At 40.5% G+C, this 15,116-nt stretch overlaps 1 protein-coding gene across 2 annotated transcripts in view; it reads right to left on the bottom strand.

The window, feature by feature from the left end:
• Positions 1 to 13,121, bottom strand: part of SLC18A2 (solute carrier family 18 member A2) — a 28,199-nt gene extending 15,078 nt beyond the window's left edge. Inside the window, exons 1-5 of one of the 2 annotated variants that reach the window (XM_065843153.2) lie at positions 13,039 to 13,121; positions 12,741 to 12,889; positions 10,827 to 11,178; positions 3,167 to 3,225; positions 1,509 to 1,592 (exon numbers count right to left, since the gene is read on the bottom strand). In XM_065843153.2, coding sequence (XP_065699225.1) covers positions 1,509 to 1,592; positions 3,167 to 3,225; positions 10,827 to 11,178; positions 12,741 to 12,861 — 616 coding nt within the window. In that variant the 5' untranslated portion in view covers positions 12,862 to 12,889; positions 13,039 to 13,121. Of the gene's footprint in view, positions 1 to 1,508; positions 1,593 to 3,166; positions 3,226 to 10,826; positions 11,179 to 12,740; positions 12,986 to 13,038 lie in introns of those variants that run through there. The other variant, XM_065843152.2, reaches the window with a different exon arrangement.
• Positions 13,122 to 15,116: the final 1,995 nt, after the last annotated feature.

Genomic DNA, 15,116 nt, shown 5'->3' with positions numbered 1-15,116 from the left:
AAAGGAGAAAACTGATGTGAGATGTGATAACAGTCTTGCAATATGAAAAAGAGCCACAAAGATAAAACAAAAGAAATGGTTCTTCATGTTCTCTCAAGTATGGGAAGCAGAAATAGGTTTACATGACATATCAGAAAAAAACATCCTGCCAGTAAAAGTGGTTAAGCACAAAGCTAAATGCTGAGGGCATTTCTGGAGGCTTCTGAGGACTTGTCTGTCAAGTGTGCATGAGGAATGACAGATACAAAGCTGATCCTGCCTTCAGGAAGGGGGTGCGCTAGATGATCTCTTGGCCTTTTCTGCTCTATTTTGCAGGTTGTCTGTGAGGAAAAAAAAGCCACGTACTCATCTAAAAACTGTATCTCAAAGTACATACTTGCACAGGGACTGACTTAAAGCTGAAAAATCATTTTGATTCTGGCAAGACTGCCCTTTGGAAAGTTTGACTTGTAACCTCAACTTGTGCAAAGAGAAAACATGGATTTTCTTCTCTCTATCCCTCCTGCTTGTCTTCACCTTCCCCATCCCTGGCTTCTCATCCCAGCCCCTGCCTGCTCGCTTTGCTGCAGACCCACTCTTCCCATTTCTCACCCAGGCTTAAATCTCTCTGCTTAACTAGTGCTTGTTGCACAGTTTAAAACCCATCTTAGGCATAATTTGCTTCTTGCTCCCAGTTCAAAAGCTCAACCTGGGGTGTTCCATCTCTCCCGCTGCCCAGATGTGGGCTGGAGCAAAACCCTCACAAAAGGAACCTACAAAGAATCCAGCTGCCAAATTCTTGCTATGTTTCTATGGAGTGTGTGTGAACCCTGCTTATAGACCAGGCCAGCCGGGGAGGGGGAATTTTCCTGAGAAAGCCAAAAGACACAATCTTGAAAAAAAGCTCTTTTAACCTCCCCTCCCAAGCCAGATTGATATTCCTGCTGCCATCACAGAGAATTTTTCAAAGGAAAAGATTGTGAAATGTTCTGACATTACAAAAAACACACATTTTCCCTAGTCTCGGTCTCAGAAATGGTTGAATAATTTGGGCTGAAAACCCATAGTGCATTTCACCTACTCATTAAAAACTTATAACCTTGCATTGGAAATCTAGTAGAGGTAACCTCAGTCCAAACAGGCAGACAGCATGGTGAGTCCTTGAAAACAACATTTTATAACAGAAATTTCAGTAACAGACAGAGCTGCTATCCCTACTATAAGAAGTACCAACATAAGTTCCTGGTGACCTTTAAAATGGCTAAAAATGAATTTAAAATGTTGAAGACACACATACAGAAATCCCAGGGAGAGTGCAGTTCATTTAGTGCTGTACCTTACCACAACCCAAATACCAAGCAAGTCTGAAAAGACATTTGCTTTTGAGCTACTTTATATGAAAGGGACAGAAAAAGTAGTGAACCTGATTTAATTGAATACTTTTAATTATTGAAACAGCAAAGTACAATTTAGAAAATTACTAAAAATGATAGAATCAGTTATCTGTATTTTATTCTATCATCTCTTACCTGCCACAGAAGAACAAGAGGAACCCACTCCTTGAAGGGACCTGGCAATAAACAGTAATGTGTAGCTTCCTGAGAAGGCAAACACTACAGAAAAAAAAAAGAGGTAAATTTTTAAAATTAGGTTAACTGTAACTAGGTTAAAAAGTTAAGATTTCTTGAAGCAATCACAAAAAACCTCATGCAATTTAGTCAAGCGATTACAGTGACTTGTGCCACTTTCAATGCTAACTGCATTATTTTCCCTTATTGCATTTAGATGTGTCAGTGTTGAATTGCTCCCAGGTGTCTAAGCCTCCTGGTAACACTGACTTCAAGCACACAAGCAGTTTTAACTAATTACTTAGAATCTGATTACATCCCGCTCTGATTCAGCAGCACACAGGAGGAGCACTAAGACCTTTCTTTCCAGCCTTGTCTCCCCGTGCTCCTTCATTTGAGGCTGCCCAGTCTGAAGTTCCAACTAAACTCCCCACCCACAACACTGGAAAGCAGAGTGTCCCAGAAACATAAGCACACCCCTGTAGAGCCTGTGTCGTGGTCAGTATCATTAAATCTACAGTGAGCTTTTAAAATCTTTTTAAAGCTCTGATCTGTTGGTCACCTAAGGAATTTTTCCAGATAGTTTATAGCTGGGGGAAGCTTTTACACACCAACTAAAACCAAGATCCACCTGCCCTGCAGCATTGTGTCTCTCTGGCTTTTCACCAGCTCTTACAAAACTGCCTATCCATTTGGACAGGGGAAAAGGAAGAAAGTATGCCAGTAAATCAACAGTACTCCCCTCTGCTATGAGTTAGGCTTACTATTCTAATCTCCATCCAAACCAAAATTAGTCTAACATGTTCCTAAAATGCAGAGTTGTCAGTGACTCTAAGACCAGGGAAACATCTCCAGCACTTCAGTCCCCTTGATGATAGAGTTTCGAGCTCATTATTCCTTCTCTTATGTACAGTGAACATGGAAAACTGTTCCCCTCCTTCTTGTCATAGACTCTCATATGTCTTACATCTGCCTTCTGAAGTAGACCTGGTTCTTTCACTGTTTCTCACAAGCTTCTAATGGTCCTTGATGTTCCCCTTTGTACTCTTTCCACCTGGGCCACTGCTTCAAGTGCCATGCCAAAACCGAACATAAAACAGCAGCTGAAGCCTTATCAGTGCCATTAGAGCGGACGAATTATCTCAACTGACTCGCAGGCTGTGCTCCTGTTTGCACATCCCACAGCGATGTTTAGTGACACGATGATACTGTTGACTCATGTTCCACTCATGAGACACTGCAGCCTCATGATCTTTCTGATAAGCCCTTATGATATCTAGTTGTTAAGGACCCTGCAAAACAGCCTTCTCATGGCTGATCGCCCTCCCATTGCCATCAGTTTAATAAAACTGTCTGAGCACCGCTTCAGATTGCAAGAACCTGAAAGAAAGGTTCAGGTGAGGAAGAGATCTGCTGAGGTGGGATGGAAGGTGATGAATTCCTTAGAGCACATTTGTAAAAGCGTACTTGTCAGATCTCATCAGCACCACCATACACGTGGAGCAGCTACCCTTAAATTTTCCTTGGAAATCAGTCCCTCTACATCAACAAGAAGAATTCCTAGTGATGATTATTATAAGATCATTTATTTAAAAGTTGCATCTGGGCCGGACACTTACTGATTGTTGACACAAACATGATGCAGAAGCCAGCAAACAGTGGAATCTGGTAGCCTATTCTGTAAAACAAAATGAACATTAACATTTTGTGGGATTGTGTCACTGATATTTTGAGTTAGACTTACATGAGCACACACACTGCAAAAAAACCCACCTGTAGTTCCTTGATAGTCTTTGAACTATATTGTTCATTATCACCATCAAATTGTTCATGTTACAGATGCCTTTTCATCTGGCACACCAGACTTTGTATCTGAAATCCCTGGAAATCCCTCTCATTAGAATCTGACTGCCCTCTTCCACCATAATTGTACCAACTAAAGTATCTCTGAGCCACCATGGGGTTGCCAAGGATCTGAGAAGGGAAGATTTGTCTGAGCTGTGAAATATCCCAGTAGTGTTTCAGTGCTCATCTGTTTCCATCCTCACAAGACAATGACTGTACTGAGACATGGTGAAATCAAAGGCTTTTTTACTGGGAATATTTGTCATCGGCTTTGTTTAGAGTTTTACCTCAGCCAGGAGCACTGGAAGAGTCCCAAAGAGCCTGAGAATATTTTTGCTTTCCATGAGTGTAGGAGTAAAAATGGAGCAGATCAAAGCTTTCTTCATCAGCCCACTTCTCCATCAGGACTCTAAACAGCCTGTAGAAACACCTGGTTGCTATAAGTATTTTCTAAGAAATAAATTATTTTCTGTCTGGTAGGCAAACACGTTTTTGGCAGCTAAAAATCAAATTTCAACAAAAAAATTCACAATAGACTGTTTTTCACACTGTTAAAATTCTACCCTAGAATCAAAACCACTACCCAGGTAGGTCTGAAGACTGTATATTCTTTTCAACACATTTTATTCACAGCCTCTTTTTTATAATATTCTGCATCTTCAATGTATTTGTATTATTTAGTGGACAAATTCTTTAACCATGCATATGATTTGTATTATTTAAATCTATTTTTATTTAATTTGTATTATTTAATGGCCATATTCTTCAGCAATGGATGATGCTTTTCAAAGGAGTACTGATTGACTTCAACTTCTAAAGGTGTGACAGTATTGGGCATTTATACTGGCAGTATTGGCTTAAGTAAGTCTATCAGATAATGAAGAAGTCTATAATTCTTTTTTTTTAATGTTTAATTATAGCAGTCCTAATAGAAGTAAACTAGCCTAATTATTCTAAGCTTTGTTTAATTATATAAAAATTACATTAGCAAATAAGGACCATGGATAATGAAGAACTTTTTGAAGTGCAAAGCTCAATGTTCATTAAACATCTCATTTTAACATTTGGTTGAGGTTTATGAATTAAAGAAGTCTAGCATGCACATTTTTACATGTCACAAAAATCTCTAATAAGGAGCAGGTGGAAAAATTTTGCCTTAAATATCATTACTACATTTAAAATATGACAAAATTGTAGTGTGCTAATTCTTGTAGTTGAAATTTGTAAGTGGGTGTTAAAAATACCCAGCAGAGGAGACTAGTTACTCTTATGGTTACTTAACTGGATCAGCCTCTCCAAAGCAAAGTAAAACTCTGGCACTATCAGACTTCCCCCGTGACCTTATGATAATGGTTTTAATCTATTAGTACCTCAATATCTGGCCAGTAAGAGAATACAACTACCTTTTTTGTCTGCTTTATTTAAAGTGGATGATTTTTCTAAGTCCGTCTCTTCTCTTACTATGTGTATAGTAGATATTACACAATGGGATGCTGATCTTCACTGATGTTTCTGAGCACATGAGGAAATAACATTATTCTCTTCTGTTACCATCTTCTGCCTCAGAGCTGAGGTGGGCACTTCCCAGTGAGCTCAGGCAGAATAGACCACAGAGAGTTTGATCGTAATTGCTTTGATTTTGAATTTTTCAATTAAAGAAAGCCCTGAGAGAAGTACAGATTTAAAAAACCCGAAACAAAACAACAACTGTGGATATGGCTACTGCTGCTGGTGAGCAATATTGTCTTCCTATGGGGTACTATGCAAGCAAACACTGAATGACTTTGTTACTTCTTCCATTGCAAGATAAAGTAGTGTTGTGTCTGCCAAGGCCACCCCAGAGGTATTTAAGGTGGGCATTGTGGAAGGAGAAGTCTGATTTCAGTAGAGAAATCAAGCAATTCTTAGACTTGACACAGAGGCCATGAGACAGCAAGTCATTTCTGCTACACGTACACAATTAAAATTCAGTTATTTGCATGAAAACAAATGCCATCCAAAGTAGCTCCTACATTCACGTTTGTATTGCTAGATCAGAGACATGAGCTATGAGATCTTCCATAAACATTACTGAGTTAAACAAAGAGAAGGGCTGTCATACTAGTTCTAAATTATACTTTTATCAAGCTGAAGCAGATTTTTATCCTTCCAGAAAGCATTCTACATTTGGGAAGTTCCTGGTGGTTGAAAGCTGTAAGAAAATAAGCATTTTGCAAGTCACTTTTCATGCTTAATAACACACTGTTAAGGAATTGTTCTTAATTTTTGCAGCTGCAGATATTATTCCTCCTCTATCTTGGACAAACAGGGTCCCGGCAAGGTGTGAAGTGACACTCAGCAGAGAGTGACAAGGGCAGAACTGGAGCAGAACTCAATCCTACTCTTGCTGCCCAGCAGACCGTGATGCTTCATCACACATACCAAGGTCTAACGCACACCTTTTCCTCCACGCAGAAATCAATCATTTCAGAACCAGATCCATGCAGGCACAGCTAGTCCTTTCAGCCAACATCTGCACTGCCAGTGATCCATCATACAAGATGATGCAAAGGTATACAGGGCAGCGCAGGACATGCATAGTTGTTCTGAATTGAACAAGTCATTATAATCCTCTGAAATGCTAAAAATTGCCTGACAGTTCACCCACAATTTGGAGATGCCCAATTCCAGTGCACTGCCCCTGCATGAGATTGCTGAACCTCTTGCTCAGAGGACAGTCTTTCCCATTTCCAGCTGACATTTAGTTAGATATGCAGATTGTCTTTTCCTGCATAATCTTAGCAAACCCTGCCTCCTCCTGAAATAGCAGCATTAATTAGTTGACAGTTGTGCTACCAAGAATGTCTGATCTACAGCTGCATTTCCTAATCTGTCCAACAGATATCAGAGAGCACAAACTGGGAGCTTTTGTTGGTCAGAACAATTACACTATATAACATAAATAATCACAAAAAAGAGAAGCACTACCTGTAACAGCCAACTATTCAGTGACTGTCCCTTGGTTCTGTGCTGTTCATGTTCTTGCCACATGAAACGTGGATATGCAGTTTCTATTTCTTGGCCATGACGTGACATGATATGCTCCATTACAGTTACCTCTACACTTTGTTCTTCTGCATGTGTGTAACACAAAATATTACAGCCTGTCATCTCTCTTCTTTTTTCTTGTTACCATGCTCAAGTGTGTCATTTTCTCAGACACTCCTTTCAAAACCCTCGAAGACAATCTGGAGCAGAGTCCAGCATGTTTCATCAAGGCTACCTGGAGCTAGAAGTGCTTCCTACAAGTATTTCTGACTTCTGAAAAAGCCAAAGTCATTAGATGAAGGAGGGAGAGGAAAGGCTGCCACTGGTGGAGAACACCTAAATAACTCATTTTCAGTGCCATGTTGAGCTCAGATTGCAGGACTGTTTGGAAGCAGATTGTACCCATTAACGAGGTTAACCTACAATAAGACCATCAATGGATGGGTCCTGTGCAGCAGTAAAATAAAGGTTATACTGACCAGTTTAGCAGCTGTGGGTGATTAGAGCTTAATTATCCCTCCATTACAGTGCTGCAAATCCATTGATTTCAACCCTCTTGCTAAAAATTATGGTGAAAATATCTGTTCGTTTTTTAATTGTTTTTCAGTCCTCATAGAGATAAGCATGAGGTTGAAACTAATTTTTATTTTCAGACTGACAAATGAAGGGAGGGAAAGACATGGCAGGGGGGCCATTCATTGACTCAAGTGGATTGTGGGGCAAGCACAACTGGACTCACAGCCCTGTTCACAGAGCTTGGTAAGAGTCTGAAAAAATAATGGAGAAAATCAGCCTGCGTTAGAGAGCACAACAGCCTTTTGCCCATTTTCTTTGCTGGAAAGGATTAGGCAGAGCCTTCAATCTCCCTTTGCCAATGCACCCTCCTCACAAAGTGCCCTGTGTCAAGTGCTGTGCTATCTGTACAGTTTCTTACCAATCTCACCACAAGCAAAAACATGATGTGCATCTGAGTCACCAAATCTTATCAGCTCTGCCCTGAAACTGTGACACAGTGGGAAGTGTGTGGTCACATCCTACGGCAAAGCCATCACCTAACATTTTCTTTGCTAGGACTTTGTTAGACCAAAGGTAAATTGTGATGTTACGTGAGTTACAAACCTGTTCACTAACCCAGCTGTGTGTGTTGTATGTTACTCCGCTGAAAGAGCTGTGCTTGAAACAAGAAATGTTTTCAGCAGAATTGACTTCTTGAATTGAGCCAATTTTGAAATTTGTTTTTGAAAATCTACATCTCCAGTAGCTACAGAGAAAGGGAAAAAACAGCCTACAAAACTCCAGAAAACCTAAAATAATTATTTGCATAGACTTGTATGAATAGAACATCCTCTTGAATCCTGTACAAACTCAAGCACTCCAAGCCAGTGCATACTGAAAGCCAGTAACTCTATACTCAATTAAAAATCTAAACTGCTCCTGAATAACTATATTTGACTGAAAAATAAGAACCATGAACACAGTGTGCTGCCTATTTGAAAAAGAAAGCAACTGGGCATCTTAAACTGAGTACACTAATCTCGAACTAAGCAACCAGTTCTCGCTGAGCTGCAGTACTTTGATGAAATTTTGCAGAAGTAGTAAAGGCAATAACGATTATCACCAAACAGTTTATCAGTGGTAAGGAAGAGTCTTTATAATGATAACTCAGATATTTTCGGTTTCATTTATAATAATCACAAATTTCACGCTGCTTTTTAACTTATCATATATACATTAAGAAATGTCAACTTTAGGAGGGTTTTTTGCCAAGGACTTTTACAGTTAATTGATAAATGTGTTAACTGATATTACCCACTAAACATTTCTCAGAAGAAAGGCAGATCTTGGTACCAAGATACAAGTAATGCATGAAAGAAAACCAGTAATCTTTAAATGTAATTTCAGGCCACTTTTCCACTAAGGTACTAATTTCCACTGTATGAGAGAAGAGTCAGTCGCACAAGACACAGGGGTGATGCGCTTCTCGATTTTTATTTTTGCACTTGTTGGGCATCTGAGCTCACACACCTGCCCCTGGGATTGTGGTCACACACTCAGTCCCGTGTGAAAATAAACCTGTAGGAACTTTCCAGGAGGAAATCTCAGCTCACAGCACTAATGTTCATAGAATCATAGAACCTTTTGGTTGGAAGAGACCTTCAAGATCATTGAATCCAGTCATTAACCTAACACTGGCACTAAACCATGTCCCTAAGAACCTCATCTACATGTTTTTGAAACATGTCCAGGGATGGTGACTCCACCACTGCCCTGGGCAGCCTGTTCTAATGCCGGGCAGCCTGTTCCAATTCCTGACAACCCATTCCATGAAGAAATTTTTCCTAATACCCAACCTAAACCTTCCCTGGAGTAACTTCAGGCCATTTCTTGTCCTGTTGCTTGTTGCTGGGGAAAAGAGACCAACGCCGTCCATGCTACAACCTCCTTTCAGGTAGTTGTAGAATAGCCTGTTCTCCAGGCTGAACCGCCCAGGTCCCTCAGCCGCTCCCATCACACTTGTGCTCCAGACCCTTCACCAGCTTCATTGCCCTTCTCTGAACTCTCTCTAGCACCTCAATGCCTTTCTCGTAGTGAGGGACCCAAAACTGAACACAGTGTTCTGTTGCCAAAGGGAGATGCTACAAGAACATCTACAGCCCCACAGCCAGATCCGGGGGAGATGTTCCACCCCACGCCTTGGCACAGGCAGCACCAGGCTCCGGTCCCAAAACGCTCAGGAATGTGGAGAGACATCGGCCGGACTCACACCCTCTGCCTTAGGCAGGTGTTTGCCCAGCAACAGCAGAGATTGCATCTCCACTATGATGTAACTGCACTATCAAAAAAGCCATCAATAACATACCATTGCCTTTCTCCTGGTTTGGCAGGTTGTGGAATAGATTATACTAATGAAGTAAATATAAGTAGGGCAATAATTTAAACATTTAGGAACATCTAGAAAAATACCTAGAGAACTATTGTGAAAATATTATTTGATGTTATGTTACTTCGACTGTGGATGAACTATCACATCCTCACAAAACAATACAGAAAATCCAGGTAACAAAAATCTAGTTTCCTTCTCAACTCGCAGCAATATTTGTGGAAAAGTAATTTTGCAATGGTGTACTTATATCTGTGTAGGTGGTATGCAGTAAGAGATAAGGTGAAATGAGAGAGAAATGAAACTGTCTATTTCACTTAAAGCTTTTGTGTATAGATCAGTTCCACAGATTGAATACAGGTTTTTGAACTCATAGCACTGTGCCTCAAACCACCACTTAGTTCTCAGTTGGTCACTCTTCTATCAGATTGAAATTAAACACTCAGGCAATAGATATAAACTGTGAAATCTAAGAAAGGTAGTTTTGGTTTCAAAACCTGAAATATGTAGCATTAAAAGGTGTTGGTTGTTTTGGTTATTGCCACACCTGATAAGCATTGACTGCTTAAACAAAAGTGTTTTACAAGGACAAACTTTTGCAGCATATTGTTTTCTGAAAGGAAAATTTCTTCTTTATAAAAATAGTTTGAATAAGAAATATGAAAATTAGTGACCTGACTGGACTTTATTTGGAGTTTATTTCCTGCAGAGATTGATCTGTTTGGTTCGGGAGGGCTTCTGTGGAGAGCAGTTACATAAAATGCCAACAGTAACATTAAGTGTTAATAACATAAATGTAAATGATATTATGAATACATCATTAGTGCTTAGATTTTGAGGAGAAAGCATTGTAAGTCATTGACATTGGTCCTTACACCCTTGATCCTGGCTCAGGTAGATTTTCTATAATGTACCATCTAAACATATTTTCTTCCAGGTATCATAAATATGAAAGAATTTAGAGAGAACAATTTGAAGACTGTGCTAGTTCATGCACTGATGGAAATCTGTGATCCACTGAATACGGCATCAAAGTTTGACACTTTTTTATTTTTCACTGAAGTCCACATGAATTTCCTACTGTTTCTTACCTCAAGTGACTCCCAACCGGTGAACACCAAATGGCACCAAGAGCTGCGAGTCTCTGTGAGAGCAAGGGAGGGGCCTGAGCCCCACCTGCAGCTTCAATATCACATTTGCCTAATGCAGGTGTAACAAATATATCATCAATTCACAGTGCTTTGTAAATACTGAGCTGCAGCATCATTTGGCATGGAGCTGAAGGAAAAATGTATGATATTGAACCTATCAAATGGCTTATGTGCAGCTTACCAATTTATTTTGGAAAGGGTGTAGGCATTTAAAAGATGTGTTCATCAAATGTATTTCACTAAAATATTTCTCCAGATAAAGCGAGGCAGCCAGAAATCAGGGCCGCAGTAGAATTAAAGATACTTTGCTTGAGATACTAGTCCAGACTAAAACATCAATACAAAATCCTGAGTCACGGAGCAGAAATAACATACCTGTTTGTCAGCGGCCCTATGAAGGGGTTAGTGATTAGCTGCACTGTTGCTTTTGAAGCAAACAAGAGACCGACTTGAACATTTTCATTCAGCAGGTCCTTATCTTCCTTGGGGCAATCAGACGGGGAAGGAGTCACATTTACTATCATTTGTTCTGTCTGAGTATGATGCAACTCTCTGGGCTGTGTCTTATCAGATTCGTTTCCAGTAACCATCGTGGAGTTGTCGTAGTAGGAGAAGATGCTCTGAAAATTGTCCATCGTTGTTGAGACTGTGTTAGGCTTAGTAGTCTGGATTTCTGTGGCATTTTTCTCGTGTTTGATGCTGTAAAGGTAACTGGGAATTATTGGCACTGGAAAAACAAATAGAATATATTGGCATCTTACTATCAGGTTATTTGTAAATGGAATCACCAAATTTTCTCGTTTGCTTTGCCATTGATTAGGAAATACAAGTCTTTCCTACACAGCACACTAGTAAGGATTTTGAACAGCAGAAACACAGAACAAAAATACACATTTGTTCATGGGAAAAAACACACCGATAACGCAAAAGTGCAGTTTAAAACCAAAAGTTCTTTTGCATTAGTCTTTATTTTTTGGCAGTTTTGGTAAATATAAGATTTTCCATACAAACATCAGTCAGAAAACAAAACAAAAGTATCAAAACCCACGCCTGAAGAGTCTCTTTGTTGTGTGACTGCACAAATCCATTTATTAGATTGTGAAAACATAAACCATGAGAAAAGTATTGAAACTATTGTTTAACCAAAATATTTAAAATGTAATAAAACACATTTCTAGAATAAACCACAAAATTATTGGTAAACAGCAGCCCTAAGAAAAAAACACAACAGTCATATTAAGTAATCAGAACGGATGTACTGATGTTTGCATACCTCATTTGTTTTAAATTTACATTGAAAAGATCATCCAGAAGGGGCTTGCTTTATAATGCTTTAGCATCTTTGCTGAAATTTAATTGGATTAATACGTATCTCAGAAATTTGCATTTCAGAATCTGTAAAAGCAGATATCAGGTTTATTGAATTTAACACTAGTGACAGAGTTGCCCCTCCTTGTCTTGCATCTATCTCTTCCTTTCAATAAGTCCGCAAACTACCATCATTTCTAGGGCTTGTAGCATACGTGTAACATCCAACAGCCAGCTCTGCACAGCCTTCAAGAGAAGCATGTGCATTCATGCGCATGTCTGTGTGCATCCATGAACCACTTGGTTCTCTAAACCATTTTATTAAAATTCACATCAATATGCACATTTGAATATGAGGACTTCGAAAACTACCAGTGAAAATATTCAAGTATTTTATTTCAGTAGATTCTTAAGACTTGACACCATGCATTTGAAGCCAGTAAAAGTTGCATCTTCAACTTTGATCAAAACTTGGATATTTTATTAAACCAACTTATTGAAGTGTTTTTCTTAAAACCCAGGCAGATAGTTTTCTTACTAACCTAGCATTTGAAGACCAACATAGGGTAAAGACGAACTATCACAAGGAAACAGGCATCTCCAGCATTATCTAGCCTGTTGTTTCAGTTACATGACCACAAGAGAAAAAATGATGATGGGCTAAAAATACTGTTATCTGTTGTTCTGTGAAGTGCCGGTGGCTTTTAGTAGGAAAAAGAAAAAAAAAAAAAAAAGACTTTTTTTATACCATTCCTGCAATTAACATAGAAATGAAAGTGAGACTTTGATGTGTATAGCAGCGCTTGCAGCACCTAGAATATCATTCGTGTTTAGAAAAAAATCAGTGCTTGGAAATGTTCGGTTTGAAAGCATTAACCATGCATCCAGGGTGTACATCTGTCACTGGAGATTAGTTCTGGCGTAAATCGGGAGAAAAAAAAGAAAACAAACCAAAACCCAAACCAAACCCATCCTACCTACCGACTACCGTCAGCAGCATGTTGTCCAGGAGCAAGGCGATGAAGACGATGAGCAGGATGAGTCTCCGGGACTGGCGGCTCTCCCGGAGCCAGCGGAGGGGGCTGAGCTCGCCCCAAGCCATGTCCCCGTCCCTGCGCCGCCGGCTGCCGCTGCAGAGAGACAAAGGCCATTAGGGGTGGCGGGGACAAGGCGGGGACCCCGGGCGGCAGCTCCGCGGGGTTGCCGGTGGCTCTGTGGGCGCTGGAGCCCCCGGCCCCGCTCCGCTCCGCGCCCCCCCGCGCTCCCCGCCCCGCCGCACCCGGCTGCCCACAGCCCGGCCCGGCTCCTCCCGGCTCCCGGGCAGGTCCCCGGCCAGCCGCACGCTGCCAGCCGGCAGGGCAGGAGCCGGGAGGAGGAGGAGGGGGAGGAGGAAGAGGAGGAGAAGGAGGAGTCACCTCTGCTCCCCGTGTGAGCGCTGGAAGCGGCGCAGGGGGGGAAGCCCCTCCGGTCCCCTCCCCGGGCAGCGATGCTCCGGGGTGGCAGGCACAGCTACGGCTCTCTGCCCGCTCCCTACCCGCAGTTCTGGGCTGCGCCAACACCGCTGTGTGCCCAGCCAGATGTGCCGAAACAGGTACACAGAGGGCAGGATAAAAAGTCACTGCTCATGTGCTTCAACACGCGAGCAGCATGAGGAACCAAACGGAAATGGTGACACTGATTGATTCTGTTCTTAAAATGAGGAGTTCGCACCATTCGGCATTTAAATTGCTCGTTTTTCTTGCTTGCTCTGCAGAGACTCCCAAGGGTTGTACTCAGCCTGTGGCACTTCTTTTTTTGCCATCATTATGAATTCCTTTTCTTCTCTATCTGTGTTAGAAAAGAGATTAACTGTGTTGAACTAATCAAGAAACACGTTTTAACAAAGATTTGCAGGGTTTTTTAAACGTTGGCTTTCATATCACATAATACAGTACTTTCCTTTAGTCAGTCGACATTGAACTTTGTGAACTGTTCTTTGCTTGGCTGTCTTCACTGAGCTTCACTTTTGGTAATGAAACAGAGAAATAAACTTAACAGCAGAGTCGATTATACTGTTAAGCAGCATTCTTTATTTTATCAGCACTAGGGAACACTGGGGATCATCCTCCATAAGTGCTCCAGTGACTGGATGCTCTTGCGTTACTTACATCCGCGTAATTACTACATATGCATTACAATTTTTGAAAATTTTGAAATACAATACATCTATACTAAGAAATAATTGATGATGTTAGTTATAATTGTTTAGTTTCTTACTTAAAATACACCTGTTACTTATCAGTTAAATATAAACTAAGCACTTTGCTTCTAAGCAATGTATCACTTAGTTGTCTGTCTCCCTCCTGTCATGCAGAAGGATCTAAAACTTGAAAAATATCCTCTTGTTTTGCAGGTGGTCGGAAAGCATTTGTCATGTATACATGAATTTGACATCTTCTTTTCAGTAAAGCCCCCTGAATGTAAGGGGAGTCTCTTAATGAGTTTAATGGTCCCAAAACCAAACGTCAGACTGAAGTTGGTGACATTGTCACTATACAAGCAGTTTCTTTCACTTCATTGCCTGCTGGATGTGCTAACCATTTCAGTGGTGTCCATTTTCAATGCGATTCATTGTCATTACTAATGCAGGTTTCTTCTGAAATGATGTTCAAACTTATGCCGGTGCTTCTGTAGCAGCACATATTTCATGCTGTAAATACCTGGTTTCAGAAATAATGAAAGACATCTATACTGTGGAATTTTGCCAATGTGAGTAACAGTAAAAGATAGACGTTTATGGTCTAAATTGATCTCTTAGGTCCTAATCCATCTCTGGGTGAAGTTTAACAGGCCTTGGGAATGGGAGTGAATTTTCAGTATAATGTGTTATAGACTACACACAGATTTTTCTAAAAATGATGAAAAGCTGGAAAAGATATGCTGATAGCATATCTCTCCCTTGTTTGCATATAGGTACCTTTGATTTTATTTGACAAGTCCGCAATATATTAGTTTTATAAGAGACCTATTATACTGGTACATGACAAGTATCACCCAAGGTTGTTAATAATCTATTGATTCTTGAATGATGGCTTGTAAATAGTTCGTCTTTTCCAAACTCTCTTAACCAGCAACTTCAGGATCTGGGCACATTTGTGTTGGAAATCAAAATTCCAAAACAGAGCTTCTGTTGCTGTACTGGAGGAAATAAAAAAGTACTATCTACTGTGCCAAACTGGGGAGAAATATTTCGTCTTCCAAGTATCAGATCCTGAAGGTGTTTATTCAACGAGTTACATTGCTAAGTTGAGAACTTGTGCAGTAGGAGAAGGGGAACACTGGCTCTGATCAGCGGCAGAAGCAGCATTAAGATGGTTC

The sequence above is a fragment of the Patagioenas fasciata genome, chromosome 8 (genome assembly GCF_037038585.1).
Source record: "Patagioenas fasciata isolate bPatFas1 chromosome 8, bPatFas1.hap1, whole genome shotgun sequence".
Lineage (NCBI taxonomy): Eukaryota > Metazoa > Chordata > Aves > Columbiformes > Columbidae > Patagioenas > Patagioenas fasciata.
This window is presented reverse-complemented; position numbering and strand designations above follow the sequence as displayed.